This window comes from Phoca vitulina, unplaced genomic scaffold (assembly GCF_004348235.1).
Source record: "Phoca vitulina isolate PV1807 unplaced genomic scaffold, GSC_HSeal_1.0 scaffold6, whole genome shotgun sequence".
Lineage (NCBI taxonomy): Eukaryota > Metazoa > Chordata > Mammalia > Carnivora > Phocidae > Phoca > Phoca vitulina.
In genome coordinates this window covers 69,471,261-69,493,588 of record NW_022589709.1, presented here as the reverse complement: position 1 = coordinate 69,493,588, position 22,328 = coordinate 69,471,261, and the positions used below count along the sequence as shown (strand labels likewise).

Here is a 22,328-nt window from a genome sequence, read left to right as displayed (position 1 = left end):
TTTGGGCAATTCAGTTAACCTTTCTAATTCTCATCTGTGAAGTGGGGATAATAAGTAGCTGCTATGTATGATGGTTATGAGGAGTTCCATGAGAAGTTCCACGTAAAATGCTTGCATATAGTAATCCCTTTGTAAATACTAGTCGTTGTCTTGGCTGAGATTTGGTTAATCTACCTCCTCTGCTAGACTGTGTACTCCATGACTGTACAATGACTCTTGCATCTTTAGCAACTAAGATAATTTCTCACACAAAATGAATGTGCATTAAATGTTTGCTCAATGGACAAATGAGTGGATTTGCCAAATGGACAAGTTAATTATCTTCTGAATCATTTGGTCTGATACATTTTGTGTAATGGAGAAGAGTTCAAGTAACTTCTAAAATGGTGAGTTATTACTTCACTCTGTCCCGAGACTGGTGGGTTGCTTAATGACACACTGCAGATGTTGAATTTCATAAATTCTAAGAGACAGAGCTTTTGGTCAGATTTAACTAAGGAAGCATAAGGTCATGGAGACCGGGGTTCTAGCCCTATCTCTGCCACTAACTGGATATGTGACCATGAGAAAGTTAAGTCCCAGGGTCTCTGTTTCCTTCTGTAGACCAAGAATGTTGGGCCAGATGATATCAGAGATTCCTTTCAGCTCTCCAATCAACTTCTTTTGTAACTTGTCAAAGTAGTAATTGGGGAAATTGCATATGACAGGTAGTATATAAAACAAATGCAATATAATAAAGTCTTAAATATTATCTTTCGGGCGCCTGGGTGGCTCAGTTGGTTAAGCGACTGCCTTCGGCTCGGGTCATGATCCTGGAGTCCCTGGATCGAGTCCCGCATCGGGCTCCCTGCTCGGCAGGGAGTCTGCTTCTCCCTCTGACCCTCCCCCCTCTCATGTGCTCTCTCTCTCTCATTCTCTCTGTCTCAAATAAATAAATAAAATCTTTAAAAAAAAAAAAATATTATCTTTCAATGATTCCTGATATGATGTCACTTTAATTTTGAGAAACACAAAAATTTTGATAGTATGATTTTGGAGCTGGAATGAGCCATAAAAGACATGATTGTTGTTCATAAAAGAAAGAGAAAGGCTCCCTCCCACCAATCCAGTAAAAGAAATAATGTTTACTTTACACAATGGGTTTGACGAACTTGCGTTAATAACCAAGATATTGTAAATGTGTCATTGAGTATTTGAGGACAAATCCAAAGGTTCTGAGAGTTAAACTAGTACAGTGAATATACATAGTGGACTTAGATCTAGTCATCTGGGTTATAAACTAAAAGCTCACACATGAGTGGGTGGCTATTCCAGGACAAATCCAAATTAGGGTAATCTTAGGGAATGTGATTATCACTTAATGAGTAGAGGCCTAAGTAATCACATGGTATCTTACTGGGGAAAAATTGTGGAAACAAAACGTAGATGGTTGTCTTAAAGCAGTTTACTCCACTCTGTGGCTCACAGATCCCAGGTGGTCCATGGAATTATCTTAAGGGTCTACAAATTCATGAGCTCATTAACCATTTATTGTCTGTTGACTGAATCAACCAATGATGTTAATGATAAAAATGACTTCCTTTCTGTTTGTTTCCTATAGAGCAGAATAGAAAAGAACACATCTCTTTTTAAAATGTCCTTCTAGGGGCGCCTGGGTGGCTCAGTCAGTTAAGCTGCTGCCTTCGGCTCAGGTCATGATCCCAGGGTCCTGGGATCAAGCCCCGCATTGGGCTCCCTGCTCAGCGGGGAGCTTGCTTCTCCCTCTCCCTCTGCCTGCCTCTCTGCTTACTTGTTCTCTCTATCTCTCTGTCAAATAAATAAATAAAATCTTTAAAAAAAAAAAAGAAAAAAAATGTCCTTCTAGCTAGGGAAGTAAGCTTAGGTATACATGGGAAGAAGAGGTTCTTGGGTAGGGCAGAGAGGTCCCCACTGCAAGGGCAGACGCAGATGGTCTAAATGGAAGGTATTTCTCTATTTGGAACAGTGAATTATCAGGCTGTCATGACCCAATGTTATTAAAAATTCAAATCAACTTACTGCCCTTGTTCTGCATCTGGTCTCATTGAGCTGTTTTCTGATAATTTTGCTAGCTCTGTAAATTTGCCCACAGAGAGGACAGGGACATCTTGCTCACTTGACTACTGTAATTCTCTGTAAATAAATTGGCATTCTGGTTTATGGAGATGGATCTTTGTGTGCTCAGTTTAAAGTGAGTGTTATTGACTTCAGTTTTGGTCTTCTTCTGCCAAGGAAATCTATTTGGGAGACTGTAAAGCTGGGAATACCATCCTTAACCACAAGTATTTCCCAAGGGTACCTTGGGAGATCACTTGGCGCTCACGGAGCTGAGGCTTTTCTAGGGACATTTTGCACTGCTTGCCCTTATCACTGGGTAAGCATCTTGTCCAGTCCTCTCATTTCGTAGATGGACAAACTAAGGCATACATCACAAAATGACTGTGGTTTTATGTTCTGCACTTAGTTGGCATCACTGAGAGCTAGCTATCTGCAAGTTTATGATGTATTTTGAAAATTTTTTTATTTTGAAATAATTTCGGATTTACACAAGAAACACAAAGTACAGAGATACTCTGCATCCAGCTTCCCCTAATGTTAACGTATTACATAACCATAGTGCATTTATCAAAACTAAGAGGTACAATACTAACTGAACTATAAGCTTTATTCAGATTTCCTCAGTTTTTCCCACTAGTATCCTTTTCCTGCTCCAGGATGCAATCCAAGATACATACCACATTGCGTTTAGTTGTCACATTTCCTTTGTTGCCTTAAATTGGTGACAGTTTCTCAGTCCTCACCTTTCTTTGATGACTTATTACACACTTTTGAAAAATATTGATCAGGTATTTTGTAGAATGTCCCCCAATTTGTATTTGTTTAATGTTTCCTCGGGTTTAGACTGATGTTATGGATTTTGGGGAAGAGCCCTTGTCACGTGGTATCAGGAGTGCATGCCGTCACTGAAGATATTAACCCAGCACTTGGTTGAAATGGTGTGTGCCAGATTTCTCCACTGTAAGTGTAAATGCTGTTAGGTAGAGTCGCTAACGTCAACCTCCACTCAAGGAGAGGGACATTGAGCTCCATCTTTTGGAGGGAGGAGTATCAACAAATTCATTGGTGTATCTTAAAACCACCACACTATTTTATAACTTTTGGGTGGAGATATTTTGAGCCTATACAATATCCTGTTTCTCTTTACAGTTTCATCTACTAATTTTAGCATGACTCAGACGAACCTGCCTAGAGCATAATTACTGTGGTATTCTAATGGTAATTTTATTTTTCTCATTCTTTCTATGTTTCTTAGAAACAATATTTTTAATGGATATCTATTTGTACCCCAGAGTGTTTTGTGACCTGGCATCTTTTTATCTGGCTTCTGAACTTGGTCACCAGGGATAAGTCCTTGTCTTGAGATCTTTTCTTCTAGAAGAGAGATTCACAGGTTTCTTTCCCCATTCCTTTTGTAGTGATCAGATTTTCTCTAAGTCTTGGCATTTAAACAATATTACACATACCATTGTTGTCAGCTTTCCAACAAAAAAGTCAAACATGAGATTTCTGTTATCTTAATCTGTTTTATAGGATGCTCTTACTCTTAAAAATTTTTTTTTATTAAGTATAGTTGACATATAATGTTACATTAGTTCAGGTGCACAATATAGTGATTTGACAATTCTATACATTACACAATGTTCGTTACGTTAAGTGTAGTTACCATCTATAACTTTAAGGAGCATATTACTCTTTGCATATCTAATTTAGCTTGTGTTGGGATAGCTGGTATCATCAGTTCACTTTACTTTCTTTCTTTATTTAAAGATTTATTTATTTATTTTAGAAAGAGAGAGAGAGCATGAGTGGGGGGGGAGGGAAAGAGGGAGAGGGAGAGAAAGAATCTCAAGCAGACTCCCCGTTGAGCACAGAGCAGGATGCAGGGCTCGATCTCACAATCCTGAGATCATAACCTAATCTGAAATCAAGAGTGTGATGCTTAACTGACTGAGACACCCAGGCACCCTGTTCACTTTACTTTCTTACCTTTTGTTAGACTACAGACTAAAAATGTAAGCAGATACATTTTGCTGTGTATCAGTTTAAGTACTTTTATGTAGTTCCCTACATTTCAATGTTTCAAAGACTTAGAATATTTTCTTTGTTGTGCAAGACTGTTGAATCTCAGATCTGTACCTCTGAAACAAATAATGCAATATATGTTAAGAAAGAAAAAAAGAAGAAGAAGAATGTAGCAGGAGGGGAAGAATGAAGGGGGGGAAATCGGAGGGGGAGAAGAACCATGAGAGACAATGGACTCTGAAAAACAAACTGAGGGTTCTAGAGGGGAGGGGGTTGGGAGGATGGGTTAGCCTGGTGATGGGTATTGAGGAGGGCACGTTCTGCATGGAGCACGGGGTGTTATGCACAAACAATGAATCATGGAACACTATATCTAAAACTAATGATGTAATGTATGGGGATTAACATAACAATTAAAAAATTTAAAAAAAAGAATATTTTCTTTGTTAATGGAAAATTTTGAATATTAAAAAGTAGAAAGGATAGTATCATAAACTCTCATGTACCTATGATCCAGCTTCAACATTTCTCAACGTACAGTCAACCTTGTTTCATCTGTAACCCTCTCCCCTGCCTTGCAGCTTCCTACTCTTGTTTATTTTGAACCTAATCCCAGGTATTACATTATTTAATCTGAAAGTCTTCAGTAGGTATTAGAATGTTTTTTGGTGTCAACTAGAAATGATAATCAATTAATTAATTTGCTCATCAACTTATTTATTGACTGGCATTGAGCTACATTCAAGAGAAATGAATAGAAAAAAACATGAATTCATTCCCTGCTCTCTTGGAGTCTAGATTCAATCGCACACTGAAGTTACTAACCGAGCCACCTTAGTGACTTCACTTCTTAGTTACTTAACTTCTCTTTGGCCCAGTTTCTTGGTATGTAAAAGTGGATAGTAATGATACCTTACTTAAAAGATCCTTGTGAAGAACAAATGGATAATTTATGGAAATTCGAGCATCGAAAATGATTATTGATTTTAGTTAATTGAAATGGATTCAATCTATTGAAAACCTGCAAGTCCATGCTAATACTTAAAGAAAGGAGTCAGGGGAAAAAAACTAATTTGTCTCTAGTTGAGATGGCTATCAAACCACCTTTTTATTTTGAAAGCTGATAAATAAAGGGAAAGCATTAAGCATTTATCTACCTTTTAAAATAGAAACTATATTTTGGGGTAACTAAATAGCCACTATTGTTCAGGGAAATCTCTAATTTACAGGATTGTTAGCTAGTAAATGTAGAAGGTAACATATAATTAGAAACTCATTATTTTGCCACCCCCTAAGGAGAATACTGATTCAGGAAAAGACAAAACCATTAAACCATTTAAGTTAATGGTTGATAGGCAGGGTGGCCATTCATCCAATTTTGCCAGAAATAGTCCTGGTTTTGGACTCTAGTCCAGATGTAACTATTCATACTGCAGATAGTATTCTGATTACAGTGGAAAGATAGAGCTGTCATTACTGTAACCCAGTGTCAATCTCAGCATCATTAAGGATGGGATCATCATGTACACGTGTACTTCTTGGTGTTTTATAACGGAAATAAACAGTATGACTTCTGAAGTTCTCTTCATAAAAATGTTCAATTTCTATCTAACCAAGTCTTCAGATCTAAGTTCCATCTTACAGAAATACCAGGGTAAGAGGGAGCGATCAAGCAGATCCAGGAGGTGGAACTGGCCTGGGATCTTCAGCAAGTCAGTGTCCTGACCAAAGGAACTCTTCTAGGTTAAAAGTGACGTAAGCAACATGGCAACCAGATGCATTGCATGGTTCTGAATTGGATCGTAATTTGGACAAATCAGCTGAAAATGACATCTTAGGGACAGGTGGGGGAAATGTGAATATGGATTTGGCATTACTGTTAGTTTTGTTAAGTGTGAAAATGTTATTCTTGATATGTAGAAAACTGGTTTTTTTTTGTTTTGAGAGAGACATACTGATGTATTTAGTCGTGGAATGTTAGGATGTTCATCATTTACAGTACCACAGCATTAAAAACAAAAAAGTTGACAGGAAAAGAAATAAGACAATATATGTAAAACATGTCATGTACATAATGCTCAGTGTTACAATATGTAGTAACGAGTGGTCGGAATGTTAAGAGACATGAAGGGTGAATAGGGGAAATTACCAAGATGGGCATAGCAAGAGGTCCGATTTTCTCTCTGAAGAATGCTTTCTGGAGGAAGTAACGTGGAAGCTGAGACCTGAAAAAGATAGTGTGGCAGGTAAGATGGCCCCCGGGGCTCCCTGCCTGCTGGTATTCAACTCTTGGGTAATCTCCCCTTGAGGGTGAGCTGGATTGACTTACTGACCTGCTTCTAATGAACAGGATATGGGCAGCAGTGATGAAATTTCACTGCCAACATTAAGCTACAAAAAGTCTGTGGCTTCTGTTTTGGGCATTCTCTCTCTCACCCTCTCTCTCTGTCTCTCTCCCTCCCCGCCCCCCTTTCTCTCCATTTCTCTTTCTCTCTCCCTTAGATTGCTTATGCTAGGAGAAGCAAACTGCCACGTTGTCATGGGCCCCATGGAGAGACCCATGGGCGTGTCCTCAGCTGTTAAGAATGTACAAGGAAGGGACACATGCCAACAACGAGATGAGAACACTTAGAAGCAGATCCTTGAACTTCAAGTGAGTCTTCTCCCTTGGCTGACAGCCTGGCATTCTCCTCACACGAGAGTTCTGCAGCCAGAGGCTGCGCCTGGATTCCTGACCTGTGAAAACCGTGAAATAATAAATTTTGTTGCCTTGAGCTGTTAAATTGTGGGACAATTTGTTATACCCAGAAATAGATAACTAATACAGGTAAGAAAGAGTTACCTGGCTGGAAAAAGGCAGAGGTAACCTACTATGATTATTTTCTGCTCTGATCCTTATGTTGATTTAGTATGATATTTACTATTCGTAGACTAATATTGTTCTAGTTCTTGGCTGAGAGCTCAACGTCTTCACATGTACGGGTGCAAAAAAGCTGAAGTCTATCTTGATTTTAACCATTTAGGTAAAGCGTTAGCTAGGAAAATACCCCAGAGCAACTCAGTTAACAAATATTTATTGAGGCCTGTTAGTTGCTGCCTCAATAAATATGGTGAATGGTTACTTATAAAACCTCACAGCAACTCTTCCTTTCCCAAAAAAAGAAGCTGAAGCTATGGGAAGTCACGTAATTTGCCCAGGATCACACAGCCAGTAGTTAGTAGAGCCAGGATGGGAACCCTGTTAGCAACTGCTATCCATGTGGCCTCGTAGGTACTCAGAATCTGTATCTCCATTTCTGAGTTCTCTTTCAGTGTTTCCAAGAGCAGTATTTCCAATAAAGAATAATATAGCTGTCAGCACGGTAGATACCACTGACCTTATAGCGGAATGAATACTCTACTAGGACTTGGGGATTTGGTGAAGAAAACAGAGTCCTTTCAAAGTATTTCAGTCTAGAGGAGAAAGGAAGAAATTGTTTATTAGCTCTGCTATCTTTCTGCTTTGGGTGAGATGTGGGATTTAGCAGTCCCCAATTGGCTTTGGTGTGGCATACATCTGTGCTTGAATCCTAGCTTAACCTCTTATCAGCTGTGTGAATGTCACTCTGAGCCAGTTCTATACTCTCTGTGAGCCTCAGTTTCTCCATATGTAAAATGGTGACAATAGGTCTGCCTTGCAGGGCCGCTGAGGGGATTAAAGATAGTATATGCAAAGTACCTACCATAGGTTTAAGACGGGTGTTCCAAAACGGTAGTTATTAAAAAGAAAAGCCTGATTCTGCACTGGAACCACTTTTTATTTTTTATTTATTTTTATTTTTATTTTTTTTAAAGATTTTATTTATTCATTTGAGACACAGAGATACAGAGAGAGAGAGAGCATGAGCAGTGGGAGAGGCAGAGGGAGAGGGAGAAGCAGACTCCCTGCTGAGCCAGGAGCCCGATGTGGGACTCGATCCCAGGACCCTGGGATCACGACCTGAGCCGAAGGCAGACGCCCAACCATCTGAGCCACCCAGGCGCCCTGGAACCACTTTTTAAGAGTCACTTCTGAAGAGTGACTTCATAGCTAAAACTTAAAGCCCTGATGATATTAATTAGTCTTAAACAAACACTGTCTCTTTACCTCACTTTGATATAGTAAGTTTTAGGGTCTATAATTCAACTGCTGCCAATTGGGCAAGGGTGGTATTTGTTTTTCTGTTCTGTGTAGCTATGTACATTTTCAGTATCCTGAGTTATCAAGCTTTGACTATAGGAAAGTGCATTTTGTCTCTTGAAAGATGCAATGAGTCCCTTTAATTATTTCACATTGATTCAATAAAATGGTTCACTGTAGTTTCGGCTCAGATCAGATATTTGCAGTATGATTTGTGTAACTATTGAGCGCAAAATAACTGAATTTCAAGCTCATGTTCATTTGAATAAGCTGTGGCAATGAAACAATGAAATGATTATGTATGAATATATATATGAATAATCATGTACATACGATACATATACATCTGCATGTATGCCTGCTCTAAATATCTAAAAAGAGAATAATCCAGTAAGATATAAATATCTTAATGTCTATATATAGACAAGTAATAAAACTCTCAAATGACAAAACTTTCATTACAACTGCAAAGAGTTTCTTCCATTCATTCAAGCTGATAGTTTGTTTTCACTTTTTATACATGCCAGTGATTTGCTTTCTGTAACTATTTTGAGGTGTTTTATTTCTCCCCCAGCAGTGGGGATTAGTTTGTCCTCAGCCATCTATATCAGTGTTATTCTCAGAATAGTTTGCCAGGATTTGGGGATGCAGGCTGATGTTGAAAAAGGGACCTGACCTCTCACTCTTAGACTCCAGTTTGTTTGAATGTTACATATTTAGTGAAATTTTAACCATTCTTTCCTTCACCAGTTGATTCCCTCGGAACTCGGTTCAGTCCTGATTACATTTTATCATAATTGATCTTGAATATTTTGCTGGGGTTCAATATGACAGGTATTTATTGCAATATAATTCACATCGAATAAACCTCACCCTTTAGAAGTGTACATTTCAATGCATTTTAGTATACTACCAAATTGTGCAATCCTCACTATCTAATTCCAGAACATATTCATCATCCAAAAAGTAATCCCATACCAATTAGCAGTCACTCCCATCACCCCCTGGAAATCCTTAATCTACTTTCTGTCTGTATTGGATTTGTTTATTCCAGGCAGTTAATATAAATGGAATCATACACTATGTAGCATTTTCTGTCTGGTTTTTTTCACTTAGCTAAAGGTTTTCAAGGTTCATCTATGTTGTAGCATGTATCAGTACTTCCTTTTAATGACTGACTAATATTCCTGTGTATAGATTAGATACAGCACTTTTTTATACGTTCATTACTTGATTGGACATTTGGGTAATTTTACTTTTTGGCTATTATGGATAATGCTGCTATCAACACTTTGTATTAAGTTTTTGTGTGTGAGTATGTTTTCAATTTTCTTGGAGATGGTGCTTAAGAATGGGGCTTTGCTCCCTCACTGCCTTGGTCACGCTCTGCCATTCACTAGTTCTGTGAAGTTACTTCTGTACCTCAGTTTCACCTATAAACTGTGGGTATTCATAGTACCCACCTCTCAGTGTTTCTGAGACTTCAAAGAGCTAATACATGTAAAGTACTTTGGACCGTACCTGGTACGTGTTGTTGGGTGTGAATAAAAATTATCTATTATTTTAATATTTTGAGTTCCTTAATGATAGGGTTCATCTTCATTATGCCTATGATATCTGAGTCTAAAGGTTTATTTTTGATTTTTCCCCTTTAATAAAAAAGAGAAATAAACAGAATTCCTTCGGGGTATCAGGGTGTGCTGATTTCAGATAAGCCTATTTCAAACTGAAGGACAGATGCTTTATATGCTGTAAACTGAGCAGAGGCTTGCCACCTCCAACTTGTCTTAATACAGCAACTTATAACACTCATCAGCCGGCAATACAATTTAGGAGGTACTTTTGTAGTTAGTAATCTATTATTAATAACGCGGCTATAATCGCGTGATCGCTTAAGACTCGAGTTTGAAAAGCTGGGAAATAGCTTATTTCCACAGCCACTCTGCGATTGGCTTAGGCGCGACCCAGGTCGATTTTTTGATTGGCTCTCGCACGGAAAGGGACTCTGCCTGAGCCAGTATTGCCAGTATGGGGCCAACATGGCTCCACAATTGGCTTTCCTGGAAGCCGGCGGACACGTGGCCACCGCAGCCCGGACGACGTGGGAGGACCTAGTTTTCCCCACCGCGAGAGGGCGCCAGCGGTTCCTCGGTGCTCAAGTCTCATTTCCCATAAAGCCTCCGAGTGACCAATCAACTGGCTGTCTCGATACCGCTTTCAAAGTCGGCGGGCCCTTTCACCAATCGTAAGGCAGATACCGCCCCCAGCCTGAGGATTGATGGAAAGCTTCACCAATCATCTCATAGATCTCCGCGATCTCCGCCCCGCTCGCACGGGATTGACGATCCGTCCGGCCAATAGGGGACGCTCAGTCGGCGGGTGGATGAACGCGGCCCTCTGTAATGGCGGAGCGTGGCGGGGACGGGGGGGACGGTGAGCGATTCAACCCGGGGGAGCTCAGGTAAGGGGCGCTGCCTTCCCTTACATTTCAGCACAGTGGAGTCCCAGGGGGTAGGCCTGTGGCGCGGAGATCCGCGGTGGGAGGTGGACGGAGGAGCCGCGGCGGCTCGGGGCCAGGACCGCATGGGGTTGGCGAAGGGGGAAGGGGAAGGTGGCTTGAATGAGAGAGCCGGCCCGGGGCTGGGCCGCGGCCTCCTGCGCCTTGTCCGGGTGCTCCCTGCGGTTTTCGCGGGTCCCCAGCGCCCCTCGCGGCCTGCGGCCTGCGGGCGGGGTCCGGCGTTCCCGCCTTGGGGCCCCGCCTCAGCCGCGTGCCGCCTCCGCCTCCGCCTCGGCCCCTCTCAGCTTCCTCTGGGCTTTGCACCGCCGCGGGGCCGGTTTTCCTCATCGACCCCTTCCACTCCGCGCTGAATTCCCGGGGACCCCTCGCCACTTCTGGTTCAGCATTCCCCACGCCCTCCGCGGCCCTCGGGGGTCTCCACGTCTGCCCTGTGCCTTCATCCCCACATCGCTTGCTTTTTTGAACTTCCTGTGTGTTTCCTTCCTTTCTCTCATTTTATTCCTCCTGCCGCATTTGTGAATCACAGCAGTAGCAACAGCCGTTTGTTACGTGCTTCTGTGTGCCTTTGGAGTAGTTGCTATTGTCATTTTGCAGGCCCCTCCTCAGTTAAGTTACTTGCCCATCTTACAGGTAAGGAAACTGAACCCCGTAGAGGTTGAGGAAGTGGGACAAGGTCGCATTGGTGGAATTGTGGCTCCAGGAAGTGGCTTGAACCAAGGCAGTCAGGCTCCAGAGCCTGCAGTCTGGATCGCTCTTCCATTCTTCTGCTTACGCCATTGCCCTAAAGAGTGCAGTGACCTTTCTTCCTCTGGTATCTCAGTGCCTATGGAATTTGTAATTAAGATTTGGTACAGTAAAAGTGTCTTGAGAAAGTAAAATTCTTTAGTCAGTGATATTTGGGGACAAGAGGTCCCGAGCTTTATGTATATTTGGTACATCCCCCCCCCACCCCCCGCATGGGAAAAATGTCATTTCAGATGTTCAGCTCTCATTCTGAATTGTGCCATTGTCAGCATTTGAACATGAAAAAGAGCAGTGTAGGTTATGAGGACTCTTTAGTATTGTCTGGAGCTCAAGATGAAATTGTATAAAGAAATGGGTATTGTTACCCAAGTTTTCAGGAAAAATGTCTTCTAAATTCTGAATTGTCACACACAAAAATCCTTTTTGACAGGAATAAAATCTTGTTTTCTTTCAGAAATGAATTTCAAATCCTTTAAACCCCATATGTACACTTTAGTAATGAGTGATCAAAGTGCATTGTCAGGGTGGTTCAATATTAGTGATGGAAAGTTTATTCCTGATTGTGATCTCGAGTTACTTACTTAGCTAGTCATATTGGGAACATTACTTTGCATTTTAGAGCTTTACAATGAGTAGCCTTTTAGACTTTATTAATAATAGCTAGATATTGTTGCAAAACTGATTTGAATAGGGTTTTTAATTAGGTGTTCTGTTGCACATATTTTATACCTTGGCCTCTTGGATTGGAAGTTTTGCTTCCAGAGTGTGCTGTAAAAACTATTTCACTTAAATAATTTATTTTAGTACTTCTCAGGGTTTAAGAGAAATTACCTGTTTCTATGGCTTCTTTGATGGTAGAAATTGAGGCTTAGTTTTTGTATTGGTATCCTTTATGTATATCACGGTGTGTCTGTCATAGTCCCTGGCAAATGAGGTGTTCAGTGGATATATGGTAAATAAATGAATAAAGGAGATTGAGAGATGGTTTCCTTTTTGGACCTATATTTAGTGTGTGCTTTGTGACGGTCATTGACCTCTGTACCTGCTGGCAGGTACTGTAGAGCCTTGAAGCAGACCAGAAACCTTTGTCCTCAAGGAGCTTCCATGCTAATTAAGATTGATCTAAATCCTAATTGAACTAACCTCATCAGATGATCAGCCTGCAAGTGTGAAGAGACTTATGCAGGGTCATTGAGTAATCGGCAGGGTCTAGGTCTCCTCACAGTCTTACTACTTAATTTGACTCCCATCAATAGCATCTCTCTATTTTTGCTCCTATTAAAGGAATTGCAGCATTGTCTTCACCACTGGGGACATTGCATATCTGGGTAGAATACTTGTAGGGAAGTACATTTGTTCTTGTAAAAAAAAAAATTGCTTTTCTATTCATGTAAGTAGCCTTCTCTGTTCCAAAAAGGTTGAAAGTGATAGGGGTACAAATAACCCACAATAGACAGAATTTATTCAGAGATCCAAATGCCATCCATCCCTTAATGGTTGGGACCATTAAGAAAACTTTTATAGAGTCGTATTTGTATAGATCCTTTATCCAAGGCCTTTGTTTACTTACCTATTAATGCTTTATGTCTTACGACAAGGTACTTGCAATCTCAATTTTCTCAACTGTAAAATGTGAATAAGAATACAGTGGTCCTACCACTGGCCAGCTGCCTTAAAAAAATTGGTAAAAATGGTGCCAAACTTATAACCCTATTGGGTTGTGGTGAGAATAAAAGAGTTAGTACAAATACTGTCCATATAACTTGCCTGGTATGTAAAAAGTATCCAGTTTTCATTTCATAATAATATCATTATTAAAAGACTAATGCTTGAACAGTTATCAACACTGGGTTGCAGCAGTATACTAAGGGGAAATTACATACTAGTGGGTAGAGGTAATACAAAAGTAAACAAGTGAGAAATTTCTTCATAGCATTTATCATAATTGAAAATTCAAACTGCGTAATGAGCCAGAGAGGGGCTAGGAGAGGTTTGGGATGGGGAAAGAGTTTGAGGTAACATTTGAACTGAGGCTGAATAATGAGGAGCCAGTTACGTAAACATATTGGGAAAAGCATGCCAGGCAGAGGCTTCAAGGTAATGAACTTTTGAATTATTTGATCAAAAAAGAAGACTGGAGTCTATAGAGAGGTCAATTATAGAGGGGTCAGGTTATAGGGAGTCTGATAATAGTAATTATAATAATATAGCTAACACTATAGTATAGCTAACTTTCTAATATTAATGCCATTTAACACTTACTAATCTTACTATACTGACGTTATAGCCACAGTTATAATAGCTAATACTTAACAGAGGACTTAGGTGGTAGGTGCTGTTCCAAGTGCTTTATTAGCTCATTTATTCCACCTTGCAGTTTCTAGTAAGGCTGTTGGAATGAAAGAGTGGTATAGAGAGCTCAGCACATGTGCCATACAGATCTGACATCAGAAGATGGCAACTTTAGGCTGTTGATGGAGGAAATTCTGTGAATTTTGTCACCATTTTTAGTGGCAGACTTCATAGCTAAGCTGTTGAGTCAAATTGACAGTGAAGTGCCTTTTCAAGTAGAGCACTCTGCTAGGTTTTGTGGGGGAAGGAAAGTAATGATAAAGTAGTTTAGTGTGTACCAGATAACTATCCTAAATATTTCACAGGCATTATCTCATTGAACAGAGAGATAGGAGATAAGTTTTATTTCTCTTCCCCTGCTAATTTACATCTGAGTATACTCAGGCTCAGAAAAAATGTAACTAGCCTACAACAAGAGGCAGAGCCCTGATTTGACTGTTCTGTCATTCTAGAGCCTAAATGCTTAACTTCAAGCTATAACTAGGAAGTGAAATTCTAAAGAAAGAATTACTGTAAATTTTTCAAAAAGGGAGAGGCAGACTCCAAGGAAATCAGAAGATGAAGGCACATTATTAACTCAGTGCTGAAACAGAGTATTTTTCCTTGGTGCTTAACTTTTTTTCTGCTCAAAGGTTAAGATTTCCTTCAGTAACAGTGGCTATCTGTCTTTGGGGAGTGCATATAACTTGAAGACTGATCATTCTGAGAAAATCCTTACTTCTTTTTGTAGTCACCATTTTTACATCATACTTTGTAACCTTGAGTGCAGGATCATTTGCAAATTTGGTTAAATACACTTGGTATAGTAGTTCTTGGATGTGTTTATAATCCTAGTGTTCTCATGGAAGCCATCTTGGTTCTTAGGATTTTTTGTGACAGTTGAACTACATTGTGGAAAATTAGAGAAAGTTCAAAGGATAATCTTAAGCAGAGGGTTGAAAATGTAGGAAAGTTGGAAGAGCTTGGTGAGGAGAGTATAAAAATGATTATTTTCAAATATATATAAGGAATATAACTATTAATCTTGTGAGCACAGAAATGTAAATTTCATATATAAAATAGAGAGTTGAAGTAGCTACTGGGAAGACTAAGGCAAATTATATTAAAAATAATTTTTATAATACTCTACATACCCTACTTGTAAGGTAGCTTAGGTACGATATCACCTAGGTATTTATTGGTTGATTCCACACATACTGAGACCTACTGTGTGCAGACCTAACTCTGTGCTGGGAATATACAGGAGAGCAGGACAGACAGAATTCCTGCTCTAAAGGGCCTTATATAGACAGTATGGTGTAGTGTTTAAGAGCCAGTTGCCTGTGTTCGAATCCTGGTTTTACTACTGAACCAGCTGTGAGGTCTTGGGCAAGTGATACTTAACTTTCCTGTGCCTTAATGTCCTCATCTTTAAGTCTACGATCATACCACCCTGAACATGCCCGATCTCGTCTGTCCTCATCTTTAAAATGAGGTTGATCATACAGTTGACCCTTGAACACGTGGGGATTAGGGATGCTGACCCCCAAACCCCCCGTGATTTGAAAATTCGAATATAACTTTTGACTCCCCCAAAACTAAACGTTAATAGCCTGCTCTTGTCTGGAAGCCTTACCCATAACCTAAGTAATTGATTAACACATATTTTGTATGTTATATGTATTATATATTGTATTCTTACAATAAAGTAAACTAAAGAAAAGAAAATGTTAAGAAAATCATAAGGAAGAGAACATAAGTTAATATTGTACTGAATTTATTGAAGAAAATTCACCTGTAAGTGGACCTGTGCAATTCAAACCTGTATTGCTCCAGGGTCAACTATAGCATCTATCTCATAGGGTTGTTATGGTGGTTAAATGACTTAAAAAGAGCTTAGAGCACTGCCTGACACATAGTAAGCAGAGTTAATAATTTTTTTAAAAAACACTTGTGAGAGGAGATAGATAATACCATCTTAGGTGATACTACCTATCTGTTTAAGTGCCATGGAGAAAACAAACCAGGGTGTTTAGAGATTGCGGGATGGGGTGGGGCGCAGTGTGGCAAAAGGCTTTTCCTTTAATTAAAGAATACTTGTGATCACTTAAACTGCTACCTACCTCTCCCGTAAAAACTTTGTATTTGGAAGTAATTTCAAAAAGGTGCAGAAATGAAGGTAATACACCTAGTGTTAATATTTTATCTCCTTATTATTTGTACACATGCATGCTCTCTGTTACTCTGAACCATTTGAGGGTAACATACATACACCATGGCCCTTCACCCCTAAATACTTGTGTCTATTTTCTAAGAATGGAGATACTTAACTACAACATAGTTATCAACTTCGTAAATTTACACTGACACAGTACTTATTCTCCATATCACAAGTGTTGTCCATTAATTCAAAATGTCCTGTATAACATTTCATCTCTTTAGTACAGAATCCAGTCTGGAGTTAGTATTGTGTTGTCCTCTCTTTAGCTTCCTTTAAAATCTAGAACATTTCCACAGCCTTCCTTCGTCTTTTATGTATAACATTGACATTCGTAAAGAATACACTCCCTTTCCTCCTTTTTTTTCTTTTAAGATTTATTTATTTTATTTTAGAGAGAGCACATGCATGAGCAGGAAGGGCAGAGGGAGAGGGAGAGAGTATCTGAAGCGGACTCTGTGTTGAGCTTGGAGCCCAGTGCGGGTCTCCATCTCACGACCCTGAGATCATGACCTGAGCCAAAATCAAGAGTCGGACGCTTAACTGACAGTGCCACCCAGGCACCCCTCCTTTCTTCTCCCTTTTTAAAAATGGAACATTCCTCAGTTTGTATTTGTCTAATATTTCCTCATTATTAGATTGAGGTTATACATTCTTGCCCAGAATAGGTGATACTGTGTCCCTCTCCATCACATGATACCCATTTATCCTTTTTAGAGATGATAGTAATTTTGATCACTTGGTCAGGCTGTTGCCCAATTTCCTTAATATGTAATTAGTAGTTCTTCATCCTACCCTGCAATTGTAAATAGCATGTGGGGAGACATTTTAAGACCATCCAAATAATCATCCTCATCCAAATTTCCTCCTGGGTGACCAATTATCATTCTTACCGATGCACTTTTTATCATGATGTTTGCAAAATGATGACTTTCCAACTCCACTTGCTCTTAAGGGCCTTTTAAATTTGATTTTAATTAGAGATCAATAGCTACATTTTGTAATTTTGAGAAGGAAAAATTTATACATTGCTTTCCCACACAGGATGGCTCAACAGCAGGCCTTGAGGTTCCGAGGCCCGGCTCCCCCACCAAATGCAGTGATGCGAGGCCCACCACCTCTTATGCGACCTCCTCCACCTTTTGGTATGATGCGAGGCCCTCCACCACCACCTCGGCCCCCTTTTGGACGTCCTCCTTTTGATCCTAATATGCCGCCAATGCCTCCTCCAGGAGGGATTCCTCCACCTATGGGCCCTCCGCACCTCCAGGTAAAGAATGTAGAGGTTGCTGTTTGTCAGTGTTAGTATCAGTATTATATGAGTTTTGCTTAAAAACTAGTTCTTCGTTTCACTGTTTAGGAAAATGGGAGCTGAAGAGAACATCCTTCTGTTAATGTGTTTGTCCAAAAGCAGTGGAAGCATAATTAGTATAGAAATTCAGAATGGGAATTTAGATGGTGATAGAAAACCATACATATAAAATTAGGATTCAGCAAGGTATTTCTTACATGCCTTTATCTCTTGAGAGTTTAGTAATCTGTCTTTATGGGATATGAAATTTGAAATCTTAATATATAGAGTGGGTGAAATTTATTTTCAGTGATACATGTTGCCAATAAATGTAAATATATGTATATATATTTCTGAGCAATTCTCCCCAGAAGTGATGCTTAGGATAGAATCTAGAAAGTGACAAAAAAGACATAAGTATAATACTTGGATTTTCTCTCCCTGAGGGGAAAAAAAAGGGTTATCTTAAAATTTTAGAAATGGAATTATTGTGGGATTTCTTTAAATAAATACTTTTCTGGTATTTTAACCTGAGGCATAATATTCCTCTCTGGTTTATGTAGACTCAGTTATTGTCTGAAATGGTGTCATGAAGGTATCAACTCTCAAATGTCTACTTTTGAGATTGTTTTCTTTCTTTTTGTTTGAGTATGTATCTGTTCTCATGTTTATCCAGCCTGCATACCTCTGAAACCAAATAAATATAGTGCTGTCATCTGCCCTCCATTAGCTTAATCAAGAATGAACTTACTAAAAATAGAAAAGGGTAATGAGGTAGTATTTAAGTGAAGTTAACTCAGTTTAGACAGGGTTATATTTATGGAAGAGACACAAAGTTTTAATATTTTGCTTAATAATTATATTGTCTTCCAAATAATGGATAGTTCCTACCCCCCCAACAAAGTGTTAAATGGTTTTATATTTCCTTGAAGATTAGAATAAGAAATAGGTTTTTGACCTACTGATTCTGGTATAACTTGTAATAATAGGTGGATTTATTCTAACTTGTGCCTTTAAGAGTTAAATCTACTTGTAGAATATTATAAAATGTTAACGGACTAATGTGACCCTCGAATGGAAATAAATCAGTTGTTGTAATGTGATATTTTCTAATGTTTTGATACTTTTCTTGGTCTTGATGGATAAGTGTGTAGTTTTACTTTAAATCCAAATTTTTTCCACCTAATGGTGCATGAGACATATTTGGGGTAGTTATTTCATAGAATGAGGGTCTGTGTGCTGTTGCTGGAAAGACTAAACTGAATCCAGAAAAACCTGGAATATGGGAAGAAGACAGTTTTAGGAAAAGGAAATGCAATTTTGTATTATTAGCATAGTGTACCATTATACAGATTAAGGTGCTTTGGATAATTGAATTTTAAAGTAACTTACAGATTATAGAGGAAATCTTTTTAATTCCTGTTCAGAATCTGTTTTTAAAATGTCAGGCCACATTTCGGCTTTAGTAAGTAAGAAATAGCAGTTTCACTTAAATTGTTTGGTTTGGGGTCTTGTGTCAGCAATCTTTGAAGAGTGACAGTAAAGAGTGACAGTAAAGGACAGAGAGAGGATTAGATCAGTAATGGTTCCAGGAAATTTGTTTAAAAATTGTAATACATACCATTTAAATTTTTATTTTCACTAAAAGTAAAATGGACAACTCTTTTACCGTGTCTTTTAAACTTCCTGATGTTTGTATGTTTGAGCTACATTATTAGTATTACTTGAAAAAAAAGGAAATGATGAATATTTTCCTACATTATAGTTACTTAATGGGAAAAGAGAATAAAGGGTTATGTATAGCTGGTTTTTCAGTTATTGCTGTGTTATTTATAAAATAATGTTTCTTTTATGGTTGGTTCCTGTTGTAGGTGAGGTATGGAGGCATTGGTGTGCTTGGTGTTCAGCAAGATATATAAATCAGTTTTTTCCCTTTGAAAATAATCCAGTGCCCAGTGTATGAAATAATGCTGTTAAAGTATAAAGAAAAAGCAAGATTGATTCATCCATGATGCCGTAACACAGAGAGGACTTCTGTTAGTGTTTTGATGTATTCCTTTCTAGTCTGTTTGAGTATCATTTTTGTTAAAGAGAAACTTGTCTTATACAATGTAGGTGAATGTATTTGAATGGGCTATAAAACTAGTTTCTCTTATAGTACTTTACTTTTGGGTAGAATTTAGTCATTTGAAGGGGAAAAAAAAAGATAAATACAAGTGACCATTATTGTGTTTGTTAATTGACAGAGACCACCTTTTATGCCTCCACCCATGGGAACCATGCCTCCTCCTCCGGGTATGATGTTTCCACCAGGAATGCCTCCTGTGACTGCTCCTGGTACTCCAGCATTGCCTCCTACTGAGGAGATATGGGTTGAAAATAAAACTCCAGATGGGAAGGTAAATTATAAAATGTATTTAGGTCATTATCTTGGTGGTGACAAGAGAGTAAAAGTTAAGAGTTCTGGCAAATGGAGATAAGTTACAGTATCCTTGCCAAATGAAAATGAGTCTCAGACAAGCACCGGATAGGGTAGAACTCCAAGAAAGGCTCACTGGATTGGATTTCTGCACGGACATAGGGTTGCCTGGAGTGCTTACGTATGTTTACCTGTGATTCTGGAAGCTTGTATTTTAAATAGTGTCAATGAGGTTTGGTGTTCGCTAGGACGACTCATAGAACTCAGCATATAGTAGTACTCACAGCTAAGACTAATTGCAGTGAAAGGATCCAAAGCAAAACCAGCAAAGAAAAAAAGGTGTATGGGGCAAAGACTGGAGGAAACCAAGCATAAGCTTCCAAGAGTCCCCTCAGTGGAATCACATTGAACAATTTAATTCCTCCAGCATGGAATTGTGAGAATACGTGTGAAGTGTTGTCTACCAAGGAAGCTTGCCTGAGCCAAGGAGTTGAGGGTTTCCAGGGAATGGTGGGAGCCCTTCTAAAATTCAGGTGTCCAAATGCCAGTCAGGGCCAACTCTGCAAGCAAGGCTTTCTAAGGAGAGCAGTCTGAGGCCTTCTCAGTTAAGTTTGTGCACAAAATACAACCTTGGTTTTCCTTTTTGTGTTAAAAATACAGAGCGCTCATTATAGAAAATTAGGGGAAGGGGAGAAAGGAGGGGAAAATTACCTCTAGTATCAATACACCAACAGCCAATTCCCATGTACTTCTCTTTTCTAAGTGCTTTTTTTTTTTTTAATACCTTTTAAGACAGGATATAGTTGCATTAGTGTTTTTTTAATGATAGTTGACAGATTCTGGGATACCAACGATTTTGCTTCCTCTGCAGGTTTATTATTATAATGCTCGGACACGTGAATCTGCATGGACCAAACCAGATGGAGTTAAGGTTATTCAGCAGTCAGAACTGACACCTATGCTTGCAGCCCAGGCTCAGGTTCAGGCCCAAGCCCAGGCCCAGGCCCAGGCCCAGGCGCAGGCGCAGGCACAAGCACAAGCTCAAGCGCAGGCCCAGGCCCAGGCGCAGGCCCAGGCTCAGGCACAAGCACAGGCTCAGGCGCAGGCCCAAGCGCAGGCCCAGGTGCAGGCGCAAGTACAAGCACAAGCAGTAGGAGCTTCCACCCCTACAACCAGTAGCCCAGCACCTGCAGTGTCCACTTCAACATCATCATCCACCCCATCCTCTACCACTTCTACCACAACAACTGCCTCTTCGGTTTCGCAGACAGTATCAAGTGAGTACCAGCCAGCATGTGTTTTCATTTAGGGGCTAGAGAAATGGACAAGTAGGGACTGCATTGCAAAATGATCCTAGTGTTTCAGGTGTGATCCTTGATGTTACTTAAAATACATTTTTGACACTAAAACTTCTGGGTTAAAAAAAGAACAGGAATTTAAATTAGTAGAAGAAATTATTTGTCCTGTTGGCGTTCATGAAGCTAAAGTGGGAAGTGCAGAGGTAGCTATTCCATCTCGGCCAACAGTAATGCTGGGTGCTGTGGGGTTTGTAAAATAAGTGTAAGTCTTTGTTCCTGCCTTACAGGACTTTCAGTTTTTCTAATTGAGGCAAGAATAATGTATGTGGAACAATTAGGGAGTAGTGTGCCCAGTTATACAGTGAAAATAGAAGGTGGTAGGAATTTAAGAAAAGGGAGAGATGAGTAATGGGTGGACAGACTGTGTGGGTATTGAGATTGACCATGAAGGATGTCTGGTAGGATTTGAGTAGATTTCAAAGTAAAGAGAGATCTTTCTGGTAGGGGAACAGCATAAACAAAGGTCAGGAGGTGAGGATAAATGCAATTTATGGGATTGTTAAGAAAGTCTTCTGAGGTGGGGGGTGGTTTATATTGGTTAACACATTATTCAGAGTGAGACCAGGTTACGAAGAGTTTTAAGAACTAGCCATATGGGTGAGGCAGGTAGGTTCCAGGGGTCCAGTATAAGTGCAGTGTTCTGGAACATTTTTCTGGCGTTCTTTTTTTTTGGGGGGGGGGTAGTTATTGAAATAGGGAAAGTTATTAGGAACTTTTTAGTAATTTCGTGTAGAGGTAGGTAGGTCCTAGAATGGGATACAGGCAGATGTATGAGGAGCAGAGATAGAAGCAGTCAGAAATGAAAGAGAATTTTCATGTATAACGTCACAGAGGCCCCAGGGTTAGACCTTTCCTAAAAAGATGAGAGGGGATTATAGCAGATTTTAGGAATGAGAAGAGAATTATTAATTTGCTTAAAAGATTGTCATTAATATTAACACTACTAGTTTTGGGAGGCTTTTGTTTGTATTTTTATATATATGGTACTGCTTAATCTTTAGGCTGAGGTTGAGCCCCAAAATATTTAAATAAGGATTTTATTGATTTGATTATTTTGTTTTGATACTGGTATGAAGATACATAGTTAACCCTATAGGTGATTAGAAGTTGGATTATTTTGCTACCTGGATAATAGATGAGAATAAGAAAAGATGGCTTCAGGGACTTGGGAGTTATTAATGTCTTTTAT

General features: G+C 39.4%; 1 protein-coding gene across 5 annotated transcripts in view; it reads left to right on the top strand.

Moving 5' to 3' along the window:
• The first annotated feature begins 10,634 nt into the window (after positions 1-10,634).
• The window catches only part of TCERG1 (transcription elongation regulator 1), a 62,182-nt gene continuing 50,488 nt past the window's right edge, over positions 10,635-22,328 (top strand). For all 5 annotated transcript variants that reach the window (XR_004299412.1, XM_032404438.1, XM_032404436.1 and 2 more), the window contains exons 1-4: positions 10,635-10,721; positions 17,116-17,341; positions 19,609-19,761; positions 20,653-21,058. Coding sequence is in view for 4 of the 5 variants with exons in the window: in XM_032404438.1 (XP_032260329.1) it covers positions 10,663-10,721; positions 17,116-17,341; positions 19,609-19,761; positions 20,653-21,058 (844 nt within the window). In the remaining variant the exon portion in view is untranslated. The remainder of the gene's footprint in view (positions 10,722-17,115; positions 17,342-19,608; positions 19,762-20,652; positions 21,059-22,328) is intronic.